This window comes from Cetorhinus maximus, chromosome 8 (assembly GCF_964194155.1).
Source record: "Cetorhinus maximus chromosome 8, sCetMax3.hap1.1, whole genome shotgun sequence".
Classification (NCBI taxonomy): domain Eukaryota; kingdom Metazoa; phylum Chordata; class Chondrichthyes; order Lamniformes; family Cetorhinidae; genus Cetorhinus; species Cetorhinus maximus.
This window is the reverse complement of record NC_135886.1, coordinates 14,982,494-15,005,826: the sequence shown is the minus strand read 5'-3', so window position 1 is coordinate 15,005,826 and position 23,333 is coordinate 14,982,494. Positions and strand designations below refer to the sequence as shown.

At 46.7% G+C, this 23,333-nt stretch overlaps 1 protein-coding gene across 7 annotated transcripts in view; it reads right to left on the bottom strand.

Moving 5' to 3' along the window:
- Positions 1–23,333, bottom strand: part of tfeb (transcription factor EB) — a 100,605-nt gene that overhangs the window by 30,286 nt on the left and 46,986 nt on the right. For 4 of the 7 annotated variants that reach the window (XM_078546492.1, XM_078546490.1, XM_078546489.1 and 1 more), the window contains 4 exons: positions 17,225–17,473; positions 10,179–10,436; positions 9,864–9,959; positions 1,362–1,482 (listed from right to left, as the gene is read on the bottom strand). In XM_078546492.1, the coding sequence (XP_078402618.1) occupies positions 1,362–1,482; positions 9,864–9,959; positions 10,179–10,436; positions 17,225–17,425 (676 nt within the window). In that variant the 5' untranslated portion in view covers positions 17,426–17,473. The remainder of the gene's footprint in view (positions 1–1,361; positions 1,483–9,863; positions 9,960–10,178; positions 10,437–17,224; positions 17,474–23,333) is intronic. The other 3 variants (XM_078546495.1, XM_078546493.1, XM_078546494.1) reach the window with 1 other exon arrangement.

Genomic DNA, 23,333 nt, shown 5'->3' with positions numbered 1-23,333 from the left:
GAAGGAATGCACCATTCCTTCTTCTAACCATCATCCCTGCAATGGCATTACCATCACTGAATCCCCCACAATCAACATCCTGGGGGTTACCATTGACCAGAAGTTGAACTGGACTAGCCATATAGATACTGTGTCTACAAGAACAGGTCAGAGGTTAGGAATCGTGCGACAGATAACTCACCCCCCGACTCCCCAAAACCTGTCCACCATCTACAAGGCACAAGTCAGGAGTGTGATGGAATACTCTCCACTTGCCTGGATGAGTGTAGCTCCAACAATACTCAAGAAGCTTGACACCATCCAGGACAAAGCAACCTGCTTGTTGGCACCCCATCCACAAACATTCACTCCCTCCACCACCGACGCACAGTAGCAGCAGTGTGTACCATCTACAAGATGCACTGCAGGAATTCACCAAGGCTCCTTTGACAGCACCTTCCAAACCCATGACCAGTACCATCTAGAAAGACAAGGGCAGCAGATAGACGGAAACACCACCACCTGGATGTTCCTCTCCAAACCACTCACCATCCTGACTTGGAAATATATTGCTGTCCCTTCACTGTCACTGGGTCAAAATCCTTGAGCTCTCTCCCTAACAGCACTGTAGGTGCACCTACACCACATGGACTGCAGCGGTTCAAGAAGGCAGCTCACCACCACCTTCTCAAGGGCAACTAGGGATGGGCAATAAATGCTGCCTTAGCCAGCGACGCCAACATCCCACAAATTAATTTTAAAAACCATTGGCCTGTTTGATTCTGGACTCAAGCGAAACCATAGTTCCTATTTTTATCATGGTCTTCACCCTGAGCTCCTTTCTTTCCCTCATCGCTTTTTTTTTGTATGAATGCAAAAAGGGGTGGAACTTGCGAAATCCCTCCCCATGTTTTGAATGAGTGTAAAATAAACTACCTCCCCACCACCAACTATTTTACCTTATCTCGAGTTTGCTGTGGGGTTATTAATAGACGATTGGATCATTCCAAAACTGAAGATTTGGGGGAAATATGTCACTTATAAAGGAGAAATCAATAATCAAAAGCATCTTTCTATTTACGGGTAGGCAGTGAATGGAAAAATCAGAACTGCTCTAAGTTAACCCTACTCCTGTCCAAAACACACAGAGTAAAGTTCCCTATACACTGTCCCCATCAAACACTCCCAGGACAGGTACAGCACGGGGTTAGATACAGAGCAAAGATCCCTCTGCACTGTCCCCATAAAACACTCCCAGGACAGGTACAGCACGGGGTTAGATACAGAGTAAAGCTCCCTCTACACTGTCCCCATCAAACACTCCCAGGGCAGGTACAGCACGGTGTTAGATACAGAGTAAAGCTCCCTCGACACTGACTTACTCAAGTACAGTTTACCTGACATTTCCCTTTTAATGGCAATATTGGCAGGGCATGAAGTGCTGGTGGGTGCTGCAATTCCATGACTTGAATAAACCTCCAAATGACTAGTGGAAAGAGGCAACTGGAAGAAGAGAAATGGGACAAAATATGTTAATAATCACTCTGGAATGTTGAAATTGAAATAATACTACACAGACCCTGTCCAGGGCTAGAGTACGATATCATCACTGCACCCTCATACCAGCCTCATTGACTAAGTTTTCAATCACCTTTCCTAATACCTTTGTATGTGACTCAGTGTCAAGTTTTGTCTGCTAACACCTCTGAGATTGACTTGAGACATTTTATTACATTAGGGCACTATACAAGTTCAAATTGTTGTTGTTGTGGTAACTATCAGGGTTAAATGGTTCTGCCTCCACCTAACCCTCGCATCTACTTCGCCTCTTCTGAAAGAAGGGGTGTGTAATGTTCATAAACGAAGACTTCAAATTTCAATTTTCGTAACATCAGTAAGATAAAGACAGCCTTAAAGAAGGATGAGGGCAAAGTTTCCACACTTGGCTCGGGAGCCATTTACTTGAGTTAATTTCTGCTCATTTAAGTTTGGGCTCCATGTTCGGGCCCTTATTAACGAGATCCTCAGGAAACGTCACACTGGTTGCGTAGAATTTGACGGAAGCTTTTGCCATTTTGACATAAATCAGATCAAGGAAATCCTGGACCATTTTCAGAATGTCAGCTGTAGCTCAGTGACTCTTACGACCGAGTCAGAAGCTTGTGGATTCAAGTCCCTCTCCAGAATTTTGAACATGATACTCAGTGCAGTACTGAGAGAGAGTGCTGCACTGTTGGAGGTGCTGAATTAAATAAGATGTTAAATCGAGGCGGCCCCTGCCCTCTCAGGTGGGTTTGCAAGTCCCCATTGCACTCTTCGAATAAGAGCAGGAGAATTCTCCCCAGTGTCCGAACCAATATTAATCCTTCAACCAACATCAATAACACAGATTATCTGGTCTTTATCACATTGCTGTTTTTGGGAACTTGTTTGCTCCCAAACCAACCAAGCCCCAGCTGACCATGGTCACCTCATGACACACCACTATATTTGAATATACATTTCCGTGAATCCTGCCCCCATCACTGTGTTGCTTTTCTCCCTTCCCTCAGCCTCCTCCTTCTCCAGCAGGACAAAAAAATCCAAAAAAAAAAAAATCTAAACACACTGGACAAGAGACAAAAAACAGTTCTGTTATCGTCTGTGTAAATGAGAGGTTACAAACTATCAAGAATGACTGAACGAGTTGGGGCTTTTCTCTCTAGGAAAGAGAAGACTGAGATGTGACATGATGGGGGAGACCCAGCACAGCAAGTCACAAATATAAGATCGTCACTAATAAATCCAGTCAGGAATTCAGGAGAAACTTCTTTACCCGGGGAGTGGTGAAAATTTGGAACTCACTACCACATGGAGTGGTTGAGGAACAGGATAGATACATTTAAGGGGAAGCTAGGTAAACATGAGGGAGGAAGGGATCGAAGGATATATTGATAGGATTAGAAGAAGAGGGTGGGAGGAGGCTTGTGTGGAGCATAAACATAGCTTAGGCCAGTCAATTAGCGGCCTCTTTCTGTGCTCTAAATTTCATGGGAGCTTGAGATCACCATTCCTTCATCTACCTCATCTCTGCTAATTTTTTCTTATCACTTTGATCGGTTCCCACATTTTCCTGTTCCTGCAGGTTCTCACCTCTCTGTATCTGCCTGTGCGCAGGGCCTGGTTGAAGCACAACTGGCTGGAAACTGCATTGTACTCCGTGGCGCCAAAGTGCTGGCCTTCAATAAGGTGGATGCAACAGGTGCAGAGTACAGATGAGAACATCCTTTCGCAGGTCAGCAAAGGAGCAAGAGCCTCCGCCCAGAGGTCTCATTAACAAGCCACACCCCATAACATTCTCATCTAATCCAAGGAGCAAACAAGGACTCTCCATTCACCAAACTTAACGCCAACTTCAAACAGCAATAAACAGCTTCATGCAAGATAGAAAATGATGTTCACGGCCCCGTTAACAGCAAACTGCTGCTGCGACTCAGCAGCCAAACATTCCCGCAATGTTTGTAAACTTTTTTGAACCATGTACAGTATATTTCAACCTCAAATCCTACCTCACTCGCTGCTTCCCTCTGACCTTCCTACATTGTTAAGTCAGTACCTAAAATAGCTAGGTTATCCTGTAGGGACATAGGTACAGGAGGAGGTCATTCTGCCCCTCGAGCCTTTTTTAAAAAAATTCAAGGGATGTGGGTGTCGCTGGCTGGGCCAGCATTTATTGCCCATCCCTAGCTGCCTTTGCGAAGGTAGTGATGAACTGCCTTCTTGAACCGCTGCAGTCCATGCGGTGTAGGTACACCCACAGTGTTGTTAGGGAGGGAGTCTCCCCCCACCCTGCTTTCCATGGGTAAATAACATGCTAACACTGGTTCCCAGGTTCACACCCAATGAACAGCACCTCGGCTGTGTAGAGAGAGGCCAGCGATCCTGCCCATGAATCTTACACAGGCTCAACACCTTCAGGTCAGAGGAGAAAAATCTGACTTGGAGCCAGATCCAACTGATTCTTGGACTCCAGGTCAATGAATTCTGACACAGCAAATTCTCACCACTCGAGGTAGTGATCCACTAAATGTTCCATCAGCTGCTTTTTTACAAAAACACAATTCTCCAAGGTGAGCTGCAATCACACTGTATCTGACCCAGATAATCCATCTGATAAAGTGAGTAAAACTGCTCAGTGTCTCCAATTACAGGCAACACCATTCAAAGCTGTGAGCTAAGAGTGTGTGTGTGTGTATGTCTGTGCGCGCGAGAGAGAGAGAGAGCGTATGTTTCAGTGCGCACATGTGTATGTTTTTGTGTGTGCGCACGCGTGTATATATACACATCTGTCTGTTTTGCTCTCTCTCACTGACTTCCATTCCATTTTTGCTGTCCCTTTCCATCAGTCTCTACCTCCATTTCTGGCCCTCTCTCTGTATTTATTATCTTTCTATTTCTCTCCATTTTGCCCTCTCTATCCTCCCATTGGTCTCTCTCTTCCCTGCCTCTATATTGCCATTGCTCCATTTCTATCCCCTCTCATTTTGTCTCCGTCAGTCGGTCTCTCCATCACTCCCTTTTCATCTCCTTTCATCTCTCTTTCTCTATGCCTTCCTATCGCTACCTTCTGCCCCACCATTTCTTCTAGTCTCTCCATCAGCCTCTCTCTGGATCTAATCTCCCCCTCTCTATCTTTCTCTTGGTCTCTGTTTCCCCATCTGTCTCTTTGCCTCCTTTCCCTGCCTCGTTATCGGTCTCATTTTCTAATATATAGCTACATTTATTTTTATTTTCTGTCACTGTTGCAGTTTAACAAGTGTGGCAACCCATTTGTGCACAGCAAGATCTCACAAGCACGAATGGGATAAATATTCGCAAGATGCTGGAGAAACCTCTCTGCTCTTCTTCAAAATTATGCCCTGGAATGTTTCACATCCTCCTAAGCGGGCAAATGGGACCTTGGTTTAACATCTCTCCGTAAATACAAGCTATTGTTATTATCTCACCCAAAAGAAACATTCGCTACAGTGTGGAACTCCAGGACTGCCCCTCCACCGAGCAGTTTTCTCTCCGTAATATCACTGGGAGTGCCAACTCGGATCACGTGTAAGTCTCCGCAGTGGGACTTGAACCCACAACCATCTGACTCAGCACCGAGTGCACTGTCTACTGGGTCATGATTGACACCTCGATAAATAGATAAAGATACGAAAGGATAAGAAAGGAGATAGATCCTGTAGTGAGCTTATTGTGAAGCCTGTTATAAACCATGACCTAATCACAGACATTACCTAAAGCTGGGCCACGTTGATAAATGTTTCACTCAGTCGTGGGTCAGTTACACACAAGAGTGCAGTGTAACTCCATTACACAACTGAGGGCATTGCATGTAGGCAAGCAAATGCAAGAGTGTCTCACGCTACTTCAGCTACACCCTGGCTGCTATACAGCTGAAATCAGCGTACGACATATTTCAGAAACATCACTTTTTCAAACTTCTCAAAGGAATAGTGTGTTCATTATCTCTTCACTGATGTTAGAAGAGTTAATCTGATTTTGCAACAGCATTGTAAACTGCTACAGTAATGGTGGGCCAAGTGAATTTTGTTAACATCATATACAGATAGAGACAGAAAGACAAACAATCAGAGATACATAGCGAGAGAGAGAGAGAAAGAGAGAGAGAGCAACAAGGCAGACAGAGGTAGAGATATAGAGAGATAGGGAAAGACATAGAAATAAATATAAAAAGACATAGAATGCTATAGGCATGAAACAGACAGATCAGGGAGAGTGAGAGAGGGTTACAGAGAAATAAGAGCAAAGAAGATAGAAAGTAAGTGTTGCAGAAAGACATAGGCAAAGAGTGTGTATATGAGCGAGTGAGGGTGAGCGAGTGAGGGTGAGCGAGCGAGCGAGGGTGAGCGAGCGAGGGTGAGCGAGGGTGAGCGAGCGAGCGAGGGTGAGCGAGGGTGAGCGAGCGAGCGAGGGTGAGCGAGCGAGCGAGGGAGGCGAGCGAGCGAGGGAGGCGAGCGAGCGAGGGAGGCGAGCGAGGGAGGGAGGCGAGCGAGGGAGGTGAGTGAGGTGAGTGAGGGAGGTGAGGGAGGTGAGTGGGTGAGGTGAGTGGGTGAGTGAGTGCGAGGTGAGTGAGGGAGGTGAGTGAGTGAGTGAGTGAGGGAGGGGAGGGAGGGAGGGGAGGGAGGGAGGTGAGTGAGTGAGTGTGAGTGTGAGTGTGAGTGTGAGTGTGAGTGAGAGTGAGTGAGATATATATCCAGAGCAAAACAACAAAAGATGCAGAGAGGAAAAGTGGGAGCTTGTCCTGTCAGAACCTTCAGGAAAGCGGGAGAAAATTCAAGTGGAAAAAGATAATAACTGAGTGCGCAAAACCGATTACCTGTTCAACAAAAGCAGGCAACCCAATGCTCAGTATAGTGAAACTTGTAGCGCACGGAGTTCAAAAATTGAATCTCGGGAGCAACCTTTAACGGAACGCACGCAACACAGCCATTAGGTTATCTCAATCCAATGGCTCAGTGTGCATTTGCCATATGTAATTTTCTGGCAGAGATCTTACCTGTTGGAACTTTGTTGAGTTTGGAACCTCGAGGATAGCAGTAGTTCTGCTTTGCTCCTTCATACTTTCATTGTCTTCAGAGACCGGCATTGCTGGGAGACCAGGAGGAGTAGCAGCTCAAGGCTACCACTAACATTGAGGAGAACTAGAGAGGACTTTAACCTTCACGCACCCACCTCCCTCTCGGACTTTCAGCTCTTTATTGGGCAAGTAGAAACAGCACTAGGTATTTAGCTTGTTCCCAGCAGTTTATACACTAACCTCTGGAAGCAACATTGTTAATGTTTACATCAGAGGCTTTCATAAAAAAAAAAAGACCCGAGATTAAGCACGTCCCTGGTTTGCAACGGGTCAAAGATTGTGCTGAGTTGATGAGGTTAGAAGCAAAGAACTGTGCAAGAAACTCAGAATCATCCAAACCCAAATCTTGCTCCTTATGTCTCACACTCCGAGACAATGTACAAGAAAGACTTTCCAACTGATTGGTGAACTTCCTCCAGCCTCCAACGTTCCTGTGTTGGGATATTTCTTGTCGCCTATGGAACTGTACCACGAGTCAGTAATCTGGGATTGTGCCCAGTTTGGGCCTTGCTAATTCTCAGTTCTTCAATATCCACAGTGGAGAGTGTGACGTCTGAGCATTGGGTTCACGGAGCTAGTGAATCACACACCCTTGCTGTAGGTCAACAAGAATAGACATTCTTTTGGGACAAGAAATTGTGGCCCCATCATTTTATGCACTACCACACAGGTGAGAACTGGAGCACTGACTTCAATATAGAAACATTCATCTAGTGGATTTAGGGAGTCTCAGCCATTATTCATTTCTGATGGACAACCAGGGTGGAGTGCATCCTATAATATTGCAGCTATTCTGTGACTGTTTCTCAGCCAGTTCCTAACTTCCAGTTCCAATTCATCTACCTCATTTGTCCTTTCTAATGCCTATCAGCTCACCATGCACCCGCTAATTGATTTTATTGGTTCAGGCTCAGGCAGTGGCCAGGATGGGGAGTGGAATCAATGGTAAAGTTACAGAGATTGTAGTGGGTCTAAAAACAGCAGCTTCAGTCTTCCCAATGTTCAACTGGAGGATATTGCAGTTCTTCCAAAGCTGAATGTTGGCCAATCAGCCTGACAACATGGAGGTAGCGGATTGGTTGAGGTAGGTGCTGTAGAGCTGGGTGTTATCAGCGTACATGTGAATGTAGGATCAGTTCTCAAGGGCATGTCTCCCCAGATCAAGCTTGGCTGTCGCACTGACCTTCCAAGATGAATATCATTGAAAGAATAATGGTGGCCCCACAAATAAGGCAATCTTCCCATCTCATCACTGGATCAAACTTCTTTCACAAATTCAGATCAATTCACTTTGGCAGCAATGAGAGTGTCAGACAAATGTAACAAGTGTTGGCTGGCACGGGCTGGTAACTGCAACACTGAGGAGCTGTCTTATACTGACAGACCGAACAAACCTTGGCTGTGATTCTCCAGGGCAATTTCTCAGATTTAGCACTGAGCTTCTGCACACAAACACGGCTGATTTGCAGCCCAATTAAATAGAAAAGCGTACAGGTGGAAAATGCTTGAAAATGTGTGCATGCACTCCATCCTGGGAGCAATACATTGTAAAGTTCTCATTCCGTTCTTCTGTCTCAAGCCGTTCCCAAGAACCTGCTATCTATAGCAGTCTTGATTTTCTGGGAAGGATTTGAGGCCTTCCAAACAGTGGAAAATGGAGTGTTACTGCCCCGAAAATGGTGGGCACATGATTTACCGCTCCCTGTTGACAGTATGGCTGATGCTATAATTCAAAGTACCTCCCTCTACTCGACTAGATGCCTGCCTGCAGTTGGCAGTAGACACTTCTTAATACGAAAACCAGGGTTCGATGATTTCCATAGGACCCCCACATGGCACTTTTGGACTGACTTGAGCTGACTATGTGCCAGGCATGATCTGCGCAGTCTCAGCAGCTGAAATCCCATTTACTGAGTCACAGCGTCTGCCTTGGTTCAGTGGGTCACCGCTGGGTCAGCGACTTCAAGTCCCACTCCAGAAAAGGCCCATGCCTAATGCTCACAGCACAGTATCGAGAGAGTGCTGCACTGTCAGAGGTGCCGCATTTCCGATGAGGGATTAAACCAAGGCCCAGTCTGCTCTCGCAAGCGGACATAACGATTTTGAAGAAGAGCAGGGGTGTTAACCCCGTTGTGCTGGTCAGTATTTATCCCTCAATCAGCATCACAAACAGATTATGTGGGTCATTATCACATTGCTGTTTGTGGGATCTTGCTGTGCGTCTATTGGCTGCCGCGTTTCCTACATTACAACAGTGACTACACTTGAAATGTATTTCATTGCCTGTAAAGTGCTTTGGAACATCCTGGGGTTGTGTAAGGCGCTGTATATGCGCAAGCTTTTCTTTCATTTTTTTTATTTTTGCGGGGGTTGTCAGGATTAGCATTTCCCGTCCGGGCCCAATCCCCCCCCCACCCACTCCTTCACCAATCCAGGACCTGTCTTCCTCAGGGTTACAACCTCCGCCTGATGCTGCAACATCCTGGAACTGATGGTGCTGACCCAGGGCCCCTCGTTCTCCACCCACAGCCCACAAGCTGCACGTTACTGACACTGGGACTCGATAGCAAACCAAGGCTCCAGCCAGCACCATCAGGTGACTGGTCAGCCCAAAACCTCCTCACCAAATCTGCACCAAGAGAATTTCTGCACCTCTGTGCGCAATGCCAGAGGTCAAGGAGTAAAAACTTTGCACCTATTGCATCTGTCACTTATTCCTGATTGCCTCAATTATCATATTAAAAACTGCAACCAATCACAACCAGAGAGTGAATCAACCAATAAACAAGTAATATTCCCAAACCAAAAAATATCAACAAGAGATAAGGAGATGCCCATTCACCAATTCTAGGCTCACTGGGCCATTTTCACCTTTACCAATAAACCAATGGAGAGGATCAAACACCTGTTATAGAACCCACTCAACCTGAATTTCTAGTGAAATCAATGAATTGATCAATAGTGGTCATGATTGGTGATCAATATTTTGTTGAAACAGCATCCATGAATGATGGGATTGGAGGACTGCGTGGGAGGAGTCTACCTCCACTCCGTCACATCGTAAGACTGAAAACATTGCTCAACAGTGTCATCAGCATTCATGCTCAGGGAATACACCCTATGGTTATTTCATCACCAGATGCAGAGGTGGAACAGATTTTCCTGCAAGTAGTTTTTCCACAGACTTTGCTCCTAAGCCCACACCTCCCAGTCCCATATCAGAGGGTTTGTTAATATTCCAAGAACTTACAGTGTTCGGTGCCTGTAGAGCAGGGTCTGTGTACCCAAGAATATCATCATTGTAGCTGGATTCGAGGCTAATAATATCATCAATCACATCGCCCATCTAGAAACAGACAGGGCAGTTAACTAGACAGTAAGAGTAACCGTGGCATATTCTCTCCCCATCAATAACACACAGAGCAAATTCTACCAAAGTCAAATTCTGTCCAAACTGCTTTAACTGAGGTCGCGTAGAGTTTATGATGGGGAAGAACAGTACAAGCCCTTTTCTCATTCTATTTCTTCTTGCTTGCAAACTTGTTAGACACTGTATGGCCCATACCTCTTGTTCAGGATTTGAGCCAATGTTGAGCATGGCCATGGGGCTGTTTGGGGCACTGTTTCCAGTAGAGCCGGACATCACGTGATCATTCCTCAAGCCAGGCGAGACAGCCAAAGGTTGCACAGAGTGTGAGTGCCCCATTGACAGGGGCTGTACAGCAAACTTGTTGCCCAATGTGGTGGAGAGATATTGCTTCACCTGCTGCCTCTGCGATTGTTGGATGTGATATTTGGTGGGGTTCTCCAGGTGAGTCTCAACCTGCAGGCACAAGGAAAAGTATTTCTGTCAGTACATTTCAATCTCACTAGCTGAGAGAACGCTCTGAATATCCAGCCTGTCCACATCCAGCTTCAGTGATACTCTCATAGAAACTAGGAGCAGGAGTAGGCCATTCAGCCCTTCGAGCCTGCTCCGCCATTCAATATGATCATGGCTGATCCTCTATCTCAACGCCATATTCCCACTTTCTCTCCATACCCCTTGATGCCCCTAATATCTAAAATAATATCAATTTCTCCCTTGAATATACTCAGTGGCCCAGCCTCCACAGCATCCTGTGGTAGAGAATTCCACTTGTTGACCACCCTCTGAGTGAAGAAACTTTTCCTCATTTCAGTCCTAAATGGCCTGCCCCATATCCTGAGACTGTGGACCCTGGTTCTAGACTCCCCAACCAGGGGAAACATCTTCCCTGCATCTAGTCTGTCTAGCCCTGTTAGAATTTTATACTTTTCAATCAGTTCCCCTCTCATTCTTCTAAACTCCAGTGAATACAGGCCTAGTCGAGCCAATCTCTCCTCATATGACAGTCCTGCCATCCCCGGTATCAGCCTAGTGAACCTTCGCTGCACTCCCTCTATGGCAAGTATATCCTTTCTTAGGTAGGGAGGCCAAAACTGCATGCAAAATTCCAGGTGTGGTCTCACCAAGGCCTTGTATAACTGCAGTAAGACATCCCAACTTCTGAAGTCGAATCCTCTTGCAATGAAGGCCAACATACCGTTTGCCTTCCTAATTGTTTGCTGCACCTGCCTGTTTACTTTCATTGACATGTGTACAAGGACACCCAGATCCCATTGTACATCCACATTTTCCAATATATCACTGTTTAAATAATATTCTGCCTTTCTGTTTTTAACACTGAAGCGTATAACTTCACATGTATCCACATTATACTGCATCTGCCATGTGTTTGCTCACACACAACTTGTCTAAATTGCCCTGAAGCCTCCTTGCATCCTCCTCACAACTCATGTGTCATCAGCAAACTTGGAAATATTGCATTGGGTTTCCTCATCCAAGTCATTTATATATATCATGAATAGCTGGGGCCCAAGCACTGATCCCTGCGGTATACCACTAGTCACCGCCTGCCATCCGGAAAAAGACCCATTTATTCCCATACTTGTTTCCGGTCTGTCAACCAATTCTCAATCCATGCCAGTATATTCGAGATAGATAGGTTCTTGATTGGTAAGGGGATCAAAGGTTACGGGGAGAAGGCGGGAGGATGGGGTTGAGAAACTTATCAGCCATGATTGAATGGCGGTGCAGACTAGATGGGCTGAATGGCCTAATTTCTGCTCCTATGACTTATGGTGTTATGGTCTTATTAACCCTGACCACATGTGCTTTAATTTTTCCCACTTTTATGTGGGGCCTTATCGAAAGCCTTCTTGAAATCCAAATACACCACATCCACTGGTTCTCCCTTATCTATTCTCAAAACATGTTATTTGAGTGCTCAGATTGATGAATGTATGGGGTCCTACACCAGCACCACAGCAGAGCAGAAATAGTAATTGCCCCACCCCCCAGGCAGACTTAGTGCCTGGTCCCACCACATAAGGTCATGAATTTTAAACAGTTTGAGATTCTGGTGACATGGTTCAAGCTGAGGCATGGTTTCTCCTAGGGTCAGCCAGACCTGTTTCTTACTATTCCCAGTTCATCCACTCCATTCACCAGCTCAGGTTACATTCAGCCAAAGTGGTGGGCATAACCGGACATCTGAGCAATGGCCCCTGAACAGCCTGCAATGGGAAAAATGGAATTACTGACAAGGTTTCTTTGGAGCAATGTGTCAGCATTAATCGACCCATTGGCGTCATCTCCTATCCTTCGCAGTCTGCCCTAGGTCCTCAGGAAATACAAGGCCAGAGTATTTCATGATCATAAACCATAAAAGACAAGTGATGTCATCAACACTTTCGGTGGTCATTCCATTAAACCTTGGATTTTCCTGTTCATCGTCTGCACCTTCTGTATATTGGGATGGTGCAGCACTCTCTCAGTAATGGTCTCTCCGACAGTGCAGCACTCCCTCCGTATTGACACCTAACAGTGCAGTACTCCCTCCGTATTGACACCTAACAGTGCAGCACTCCCTCCGTATTGACCCTCTGACAGTGCAGCACTCCCTCCGTATTGACCCTCTGACAGTGCAGCACTCCCTCCGTATTGACCCTCTGACAGTGCAGCACTCCCTCCGTATTGACCCTCTGACAGTGCAGCACTCCCTCCGTATTGACCCTCTGACAGTGCAGCACTCCCTCCGTATTGACCCTCTGACAGTGCAGCACTCCCTCCGTATTGACCCTCTGACAGTGCAGCACTCCCTCCGTATTGACTCTCTGACAGTGCAGCACTCCCTCAGTACCCGCCCTCCCTCAGTACGGGCCCTCCCTCAGTACTGACCCTCCGACAGGGCGGCACCCCTTCAGTACCGAAGTGGGAATGTCAGTCTGGGTTTGATGCTCAAGTCTCAAACCCACTCGCTCTGACTCGAAGGCGAGACTGCTGCCCACTGAACCTCAGCTGACAACAAGGGGGGAAATGGAGCAGTAGAGGGTGAAGGGACTGCAGGGGGCTGCCTGGTGGATGGAAGGAGAAATAGAAGCTTCTTCACTGTTGCAGCAATGAAATGAGCAAGTGACGGAGCTGGAGACTGTGCTTTGTTAGAAAGACAAGTTACTGCACAGTCAGAAATTCCAAACACAAACTTCCTTCATCGCATTCGGCCATCCCTTCCCCCAGTCATTTCTGAGGTCAGAAAAGTTCTTCATTTTATAATTAAATGTCACTCTCAGATTAAGGCATTAAATCTGGCTTTGTCCAGTTTCGGGAACTCATGCCTTCCTCCTCCCCCTCCCACATCGATCTTTTGCACAGAAAGCGGTCTTCTGAGTCAGTACTTTATATCAAACAAACTAAACTGCAGGGAAAGAGCAATCCTGTGCTTTGTAAAATTGAATGCAGTCAGTGACTCACAGCAGGAAGTTCCACATCTACTCTTAAACTTAGGGTAAAAATGCCCATTTTAAATATCATAATGATTCAGGAAGGCATGGTGCTCCCTTAATAGTGCAAGAGGCAAATATTGTTGGACAGTGTGGAGGGATCTTTACTCTGTATCTAACCCCGTGCTGTACCTGTCCTGGGAGTGTTTGATGGGGACAGTGTAGAGGGATCTTTACTCTGTAACTAACCCCGTGCTGTACCTGCCCTGGGAGTGTTTGATGGGGACAGTGTAGAGGGAGCTTTACTCTGTATCTAACCCCGTGCTGTACCTGCCCTGGGAGTGTTTGATGGGGACAGTGTAGAGGGAGCTTTACTCTGTATCTAACCCCGTGCTGTACCTGCCCTGGGAGTGTTTGATGGGGACAGTGTAGAGGGAGCTTTACTCTGTAACTAACCCCGTGCTGTACCTGCCCTGGGAGTGTTTGATGGGGACAGTGTAGAGGGAGCTTTACTCTGTATCTAACCCCGTGCTGTACCTGCCCTGGGAGTGTTTGATGGGGACAGTGTAGAGGGAGCTTTACTCTGTATCTAACCCCGTGCTGTACCTGTCCTGGGAGTGTTTGATGGGGACAGTGTAGAGGGATCTTTACTCTGTAACTAACCCCGTGCTGTACCTGCCCTGGGAGTGTTTGATGGGGACAGTGTAGAGGGATCTTTACTCTGTATCTAACCCCGTGCTGTACCTGCCCTGGGAGTGTTTGATGGGGACAGTGTAGAGGGAGCTTTACTCTGTATCTAACCCCGTGCTGTACCTGCCCTGGGAGTGTTTGATGGGGACAGTGTAGAGGGAGCTTTACTCTGTATCTAACCCTGTGCTGTGCCTGTCCTGGGAGTGTTTGATGGGGACAGTGTAGAGGGATCTTTACTCTGTAACTAACCCCGTGCTGTACCTGCCCTGGGAGTGTTTGACGGGGACAGTGTAGAGGGATCTTTACTCTGTATCTAACCCCGTGCTGTACCTGTCCTGGGAGTGTTTGATGGGGACAGTGTAGAGGGAGCTTTACTCTGTATCTAACCCCGTACTGTACCTGTCCTGGGAATGTTTGATGGGGACAGTGTAGAGGGAGCTTTACTCTGTATCTAACCCCGTGCTGTACCTGTCCTGGGAGTGTTTGACGGGGACAGTGTAGAGGGAGCTTTACTCTGTATCTAACCCTGTGCTGTACCTGCCCTGGGAGTGTTTGATGGGGACAGTGTTGAGGGAGTACCAGGCAAATTAGAAACCCATGATGATCAGGAAATGAGGCTTCTGCTCCTGCCTCTTACCCTGACCCTACTGCTCCTATCCCCTACTCCCACTCCTGCACCCTATTCCTCATTCCATTCCTGCTCCTCGTTCCATAGAAACTGATAAAGTGTAGCTGTTCAGGTCTCCCCTGAGCTTGATCCCTTTTCCTGCCACCTTTACCCGGAGGGGAAGCTACAGCTTCTTCAGGCTCCCCACAGTCATCAGCGTATGAATCCCACTGGGAAATTCAAGTTCAGCAACATTCAGCTCCCTGCAGCTCCTGGTCTTGTAAAACAACTTAACTGCCCACTAACCAGTTTCCCTTAAACAAAGGTGGTTAATGTGACTCCCTGGCAGCTCTGTTTCCCCTGCTAATTTTCACTGAATCTCAGAATGCAGAAGAAGCCCTTTGGCCCATCGAGTCTGCACCGACACGTGAGAAACACTTGACCTACCTACCTAATCCCATTTACCAGCACTTGGCCCATAGCCTTGAATGTTATGACGTGCCAAGTGCTCATCCACGTACTTTTTAAAAGGATGTGAGGCAATCCACCTCCACTACCCTCCCAGGCAGTGCATTCCAGACCATCACCACATCCCCCTTAAACCTCCTGCCCCTCACCTTGAACTTATGTCCCCTCGTGACTGACCCTTCAACTAAGGGGAACAGCTACTCCCTATCCATCCTGTCCATGCCCCTCATAATCTTGTACACCCCGATCAGGTCACCTCTCAGGTCTTCTCTGCTCCAACGAAAACAACCCAAGTCTATCCAACCTCTCTTCATAACTTAAATGTTTCATCCCAGGCAACATCCTGGTGAATCTCCTCTGCACCCCCTCCAGTGCAATCACATCCTTCCTATAATGTGGTGACCAGAACTGCACACAGTACTCCAGCTGTGGCCTCATCAAGGTTCTATACAACTCCAACATAACATAACCTCCCTACTACTGTAATCTATACCTCGGTTGATAAAAGCAAGTGTCCCATATGCCTTTTTCACCACCCTACTAACATGCCCCTCCGCCTTCAGAGATCTATGGACACACACGCCAAGGTCCCTTTGTTCCTCAGAGCTTCCTAGTGTCATACTGTTCATTGAATACTTCCTTGTCAAATTACTCCTTCCAAAGTGTATCACCTCACACTTTTCAGGGTTAAATTCCATCTGCCACTTATCTGCCCATTTGACCATCCCATCTATATCTTCCTGTAGCCCAAGACACTCAACCTCACTGTTAACCACCCGGCCAATTTTATTTTGTTTATTCTTGGATTGATGAAACGTAATTTTAGAGGAAGATAGGAGAGAGCAGAATGAATCACTGGGACTGGGATTATAAACGGATCCAAATGAATGACTCTGAACATGTGGATTGAAGCAAACAAGCAATAAGGAAATGGGCTGAAATCTAAACGCCGGTATTCCTGATACAAATCCGTGCTGTGCTCCCAGCCTGATCGCTGGCACTAGGTTCTCTACATTATACTTCAGAGGGTCAGAGTTCACTGCACTAACTGCTGAAGCTATAACACTCGCTCAGAAATCACCTCAAATTCAAGTCCTACCTTTTTTTCACCCCCTCCCAGTGTTAAACATTTACAGTTAATCACAGAACTCTCCACATGGTAAGGTTGGGCTCTTGCACAAACAATTATCTCCTCCTTAACCCAGGCAGACTCTTCTACGACTCAGGACTGAGGGAGTGCTGAAATGTCAGAGGTACCCCTCCTGCCCAAACAGGTGAATGTTAAGAAACCACCGGAGTTACTTGGCAATAAGCAGCAGGTTCTCCCAAAGTTCTGGTAAAACACTGCTCCCTCAAACAAGGCCAAAATAAAACACATCCTCTGCATGGCTGTTTGTGGGCTCTTGCTGTGCACTGCTGTGTTTGCCTAAATAACAACAATGATGGTATTTCAAAGCTATCGATGGATGTCAAGTGTTTTTGAGATGTTTCTGGGAGACACAACAAGGAGGTACGTAAACAATTTCTGCACGTGTTTCATGTGGAAAGACAGTTTTGAGAGTACGAGTTAACTCAGCCAGAATCACACCTAGTTCTACCCCAACCTCTTCCCCATTGTTCATCCCCAAACCTGAGCTCTCGTTCCTTGCAGATGCCATCCTGTTGCGTATTTCCATATTCCCATTTCTGACTCACCAATACATTTGGGGCAATCCCAAAGCAGTGCTGATGAGGGGCGGGGGGAGGGAAAGAGATGTACTGGGCAGGAGCAGGGATGGAGGAGGAGGGGCAAAAGGAGGGAGTGAGATAGGGAAGAGAGGGGGGGGGAAAGAGAGGGTGGAGGGAGAGTAATAAGGGAGATAAAGGGGCTGAGGAAGGAGGAATGAGGGGTGGGGGGGGAGAGAGGGGAATGACTTATGGGGTAGGAAGTGAGAGAGGAGAGGACACATCCAGGTTTGATTATGGCCCCGCCCTGCTCCCCACAATGCAGTGCCTTGAAGAAAGAGATGAAACCTGGAGGTAATTGGAGAGTTAACTGGTACCTTTAGAACCTCAACAGGAACCACTGGCCGGGGCTGGAAGGAGGCAGAGTTGGTAACGTTGATGGCAGGTGTGGCGTTGACTGCCATGCGTTGCTGCATGTAATGCAGGGTTGCCTGTTGCTGCTGCTCTCTCTCCCGCTGCTCCTCCTGCTGTAGCTGCTCCCGCATTAGCTGCATGCGCAGTCCGGTGCGAGAAGACATTGTGAGCGCTTGAGTCCCGACTCCCGACTCTTCGTCAGAACTAAATCACTGCAAAGGAATCAGACAAATATCTCATCATTAGAAGGGCCTTGCATAGAGAGATGCTGACTCCCATCCCTCAATGCTCCCTCTCCTCTTACCTCCCCCTCCATCACCTTCTCTCCTCTGCCTCACCCTCCCCCCATCTTTCCCTTCCCTTTCCCTCCCCTTCCCCAACCAGTTCCACACCAACATGGTTTACTCATTGCTCTCTGAACTAGCCCAGCAGCCAATAAGAACTATCAAAGCACCTTCAGTTCAACATGAAGCCCTTTCCTTCCTATTCTCATGGCAACTGAGCAATAAATGTCAACAAACATTGAAAAATACTGCAAGTACTGTGGTTCAATAATGCTCCAAGATCTCATATTTGTGGTGACATTCTCCCTATTCTAGGTACACAGCAGACAGTTAAATAACCTCCGGAGACACAACGAGAGGGAGGGAGAGAATGGATTTTCTGCAGCCAGTTGCTCTAATTAGATCACTTCCTCAACAAGAGATCTCAGATCTGATCAAGTCTGAAAGCTTTTGGTTACTTTTATTAAATGCCAGGCTGACACTGCACACCAAGTGCCTGCATGTGACAGTCACCAGAAATTGATGCATTCTCAGTAAGACACAGCAACACAGCCTGCTGGACAGGGTGCACTTTTCTCAACCACAATCCCAACAACTGACTTCTCAATTGGGTGTTAAATGTTGAAGTGGTTTATGGTTTATAACCTTACTTCTGCCCAGGCTATTCACGATCGGAAGCTAGGTGCTCGGGAAGGAGGCTGGCTTGCTTAGGACTCGATTCTGGGGCCTCAAGAATAGGATTTACACAACTTCTATTATTAAAACAGCAGCAATGCAGGAGGTTTTGAGATTTTAAAAAATCAGAAAGAACAAAACCATGGCAGATTTTCCAGCATCTGACACCAGGAAAGACCAGTCAATGCTCGAATGTAGATCTGACTGATTCATTATTCCCACTAGCACTGACTGACCAGCTGTGTATTTGTAACATGTGTGTTTTTATTACACAGTTTGAGATATTTCATGCCACTTTGGTGGGAGGGGCCAGATGGGGGGAGGAGATTTGGGAGGCAGGGAGCAGGGAGTGGATGGGTGGGGGAGTGTGGACATGAGGGACCAAAGAGAAGGGCAAGGGTGGAGAGTGGAGGTACAATACTCGAGTGTTACACAGTGACAGACCCATCCCCAATAGTACTGTACCCCAATGTTATACAGTGACAGATCCATCCCCACCAGTACTGTACCCCAATGTTATACAGTGACAGACCTGTTCCCACCAGTACTGTACCCCAATGTTATACAGTGACAGACCCATCCCCAATAGTACTGTACCCCAATGTTATACAGTGACAGATCCGTCCCCACCAGTACTGTACCCCAGTGTTATACAGTGACAGACCCGTCCCCAACAGTACTGTACCCCAATGTTATACAGTGACAGACCCATCCCCAATAGTACTGTACCCCAATGTTATACAGTGACAGATCCATCCCCACCAGTACTGTACCCAGTGTTATACAGTGACAGACCCGTCCCCACCAATACTGTACCCCAGAGCTATACAGTGACAGACCTGTCCCCACCAGTACTGTACCCAGTGTTATACAGTGACAGACCCGTCCCCACCAGTACTGTACCCCAGTGTTATACAGTGACAGACCTGTCCCCACCAGTACTGTACCCCAGTGTTATACAGTAACAGACCTGTCCCCACCAGTACTGTACCCCAGTGTTATACAGTGACAGACCTGTCCCCACCAGTACTGTACCCCAGTGTTATACAGTGACAGACCTGTCCCCACCAGTACTGTACCCCAGTGTTATACAGTAACAGACCTGTCCCCACCAGTACTGTACCCCAGAGCTATACAGTGACAGACCTGTCCCCACCAGTACTGTACCCCAGTGTTATACAGTGACAGACCTGTCCCCACCAGTACTGTACCCCAGTGTTATACAGTGACAGACCTGTCCCCACCAGTACTGTACCCCAGTGTTATACAGTAACAGACCTGTCCCCACCAGTACTGTACCCAGTGTTATACAGTGACAGACCCGTCCCCACCAGTACTGTACCCCAGTGTTATACAGTGACAGACCCGTCCCCACCAGTACTGTACCCCAGTGTTATACAGTGACAGACCTGTCCCCACCAGTACTGTACCCAGTGTTATACAGTGACAGACCTGTCCCCACCAGTACTGTATCCCAGTGTTATACAGTGACAGACCCGTCCCCACCAGTACTGTACCCCAGTGTTATACAGTGACAGACCCGTCCCCACCAGTACTGTACCCCAGTGTTATACAGTGACAGACCCGTCCCCACCAGTACTGTACCCCAGTGTTATACAGTGACAGACCCGTCCCCACCAGTACTGTATCCCAGTGTTATACAGTGATAGACCTGTACCCACCAATGCTGTACTCGAACATTATACAGTTTCAAATGATCCCTACAGCTGCATCTAACATTGGGAAGCACAAAATCTATAGCATCATGAAAATTGTGGCACAGAAGGAGGCCATTCAGCCACCCTACTGGTGCTAGCTGAAAATGATCTGACCAGCCAATCCCACATTCTGCTCTGAAGAAAGGTCATATGGACTCGAAACATTAACTCTGTTTCTCTCTCCACAGATGCTGCCAGGCCTGGGTTTTTCCAGCATTTTCTGTTTTTGTCCCACATTCCACTTCTTGGACTGTAGCTCTGTAGGTTACTGCATTTCAATTGCAAATTAAAGTTCTTTTCTAAGCTTAATGCAGGTTCCTGCCCCCACCACCCTTTCAGTGAGATCCAGACCCCCAAAACCCTTCGAGTGAAAAAAACTTTTCAACATTCCCCGCAGTCCTTCTATCAATTACTTTAAATCTATGGGCTCCAGTTACTGACCTCTCTGCTAACACAAACAGGTCCTTCCTAACCCCTCTGTCTAGACCCCTCATAATTCTCCCCTCAGCCTCCTCTGTTCTGAAGAAAACTAGCCCAACCTCTCCATTCTTTTCTTAGAACCAAAATCACCATTCTTGGCATCATCCTCATAAATATCCTCTCCAGGTCTCGGGCAATTAGATCCTTCTTGTAATATGGTGGGCAGGGGGAGAGAGGTGTAGAGGGGGAATTAAGGCCCAGCTAGCTGAAGGCACAGCTGCCAATGGCAGAGTGATTAAAACCAGGGATTCTCATGAGCCCAGAATGAAAGAGTGTGGCAATCTTGGAGGATAGTGTGACTGAAGGAGATCACAGAAATAGGGAAGGGGCGAGACCATGGAGGGATTTGAAAACAAGGAACGTAATGTTAAATTAACTCAGTTGCTTGAAGCGCACAGAGGTGATAGGTAAATGGGACTTAGTATGATTAAGGATACAGGCAGAGTTTTGGATGACCACAATTCCAATTGGCCTTTGACTGGGATGGGAAGGGAAATCAGTCTATGCTGCAGCTTCTAATCACTGTTGAGTGGATGCTGAGCGGAGTCACGGTCAGGTTTGGCAGTCCTCTACAGTTGAATTGCATGTCGTCGCTCACTGTCTATGTTCTGATTCGGAGGTCCATCGCTCTGGTGGGATATAGGAGATCAGCCATTGCTCACTGAACTATCCAATCGAAGGACAACACTGATCAGAAAAAAAAAGAAAAGTTTTTTTACTTTGTGGTATTTATAATTTTGCATACGGGACCCCAGAGATAGAGGAGAGGTGCGAGATGTAAATGAGGCCCACAGTGGCAAATGTGAGTGGATAGTCAGTGTTTAACCGGTGCGTACTGCACAGACTGGTTCTGCACATCAAAAGGATTATTGCACAGGGGAAATGTTAAGCAAACCACAGGCTGTATTTTTATAAACCTCAGCAACTCCTTCCCCTTTTTGATTTTGTTCAACATGAACTGACGGCCTTCTGCAATGAAACCACAAAATCATTGCACAAAGTTTGAAGGTGAAATAAACATTTGACCAGGCAAATCACATTGAAGCTGCCCCATTCCCATTGCACTTTACACGCCTTCCTCACTCACACTCTAACCCATTACACAGCGCACATAAAGGTCCCACAAACAGCAGTGTGACAACGATAATGTGATAACGATCAAATAATCCTCTGCTATTCTTCCAACAGGCACCTTGGGATCTTTTACATTCAATTGAGGGGGCAGATGGAGCCTCAGTTTAACATCTCATCTGAAACCTCTGCCTCGGTACTGCACTGCAGTGTCAAGGCTGGATTATGGTCTCTCGTGTCTGGAGGAAGTCTTGAACCCACAAATCTCTGACTCAGAGGCGAAAGCACTACCCACTGAGCCACAGCTGACACCTGTACTCCAGTGTAGTGAGACTCCGTGCTGACTAATGGCCATGTTGCTTGTCAACATAAAGTGGATGTGTCTCATTTTATAAGTGTTTGTTTTCTGCTACCACAGCGGAACATTATGAGTTAAAGGGACAAATAAGATCCATTCCTGACAGGTGGAATCTTAGCACCATAATTCCTGACCAACCATCACAGCAAGACGGCTGTGTTACTAGGCTTGGTGTTACACAGAATCCGTACATCTGCTTGGTGAAGGTGGTTCATTTTGTGACCATATGCTTCATGTCTTCATCATCTTCAAAACTTGCTTTGCTATATCAACCTTGACATAAAACACCCCAGAGCACTTCAGCAGATCAAAGACTGCTGAGAGATCGAGGAGGGATAATACACCATGGTCACAGTAACAGAGAATATCGTTCATGATTCTAGTTAAGCCCATTTCAGGGATGGAAGCTTAAGAAATTCAGACAGAGTTGAGGAAAGATGGGTGTTTGAATTTGGGGTCTACAACACAGCATATTCAAGGCTGAGATAATTTTTAGACAATAAGGGAATGAAGGGATACAGGGATCAAACAGTGGAGTTGATGTTGAAGATCAGCCATGAAGATCGTATTGAATAGCAGAGCAGGCTCAAAGGGCCGAATGGACCACTGCTCTTATTCCTTATGGACACCACGTTCAAGAACTTTGGAGAGAAAAGAAAAGCTGTAGATTGAGCTTAGTTGCCAGGATAGAGTATGGATTATTTAAGCTGGGAAGGATTTACGAGAGGGGTTTTGAAAAGAGAGGGAGACAGCATCCAAGTAGAGGAAATGCTTAAAATGTCAGCCAGTGTTACGGTCAGGGTGGAAAGTTGAGTGGTCGGCAGTTTAGCTGGATTAGGGTCAAGGGAACAGGAAGTAAAGATGAAATTAGCAAGCTTCAAAAGGGAGATTGTGGAACTCTACAGCACAGGAGGTCGTCATTCGGCCCATCACACCTGTGCTGGCTCTTTAAAAGAGTTATTCAATTAGTCCCACGTTTTCAGCTCTTTCCACATAGCCCTCCAAATGTTTCCACTTCAATTATTTATCCAATTCCCTTTTGAAAGTTATTATTGAAGCTACTCCCATCACCCTTTGAGACAGCACCTATTGCAGATGAGAGAGGGGCAAGGTCGGTGGGGGGCGGGGGGAAGAGACACAGATTCAGGGCTACATGTCATCTACAAAGGAGCTAATGAATTTATTTAATTCAAATCAAGTGCATGTTACTGCTGGGTGTTTGCTGCAGCAAAGTACTGCTTCACAACAATCAGTTCAACATGACGGATGCCAGCACAGTTAAAGGAACGTAATATAAAATGTGGGAGTTCAGAGATCATAGAAGATCCCATCAATCTGCAGGCTTACATGTTCATCGGAGGCTACTGATGATCAAATGGAATTCCTATCATCTCCTGACATTGAATCACAGAATCACATGGCGCAGAAGGAGGTCATTCAGCCCATCGTGCCTGTGCTGCCTCTTTTAAAGAGCTATCCCATCAGT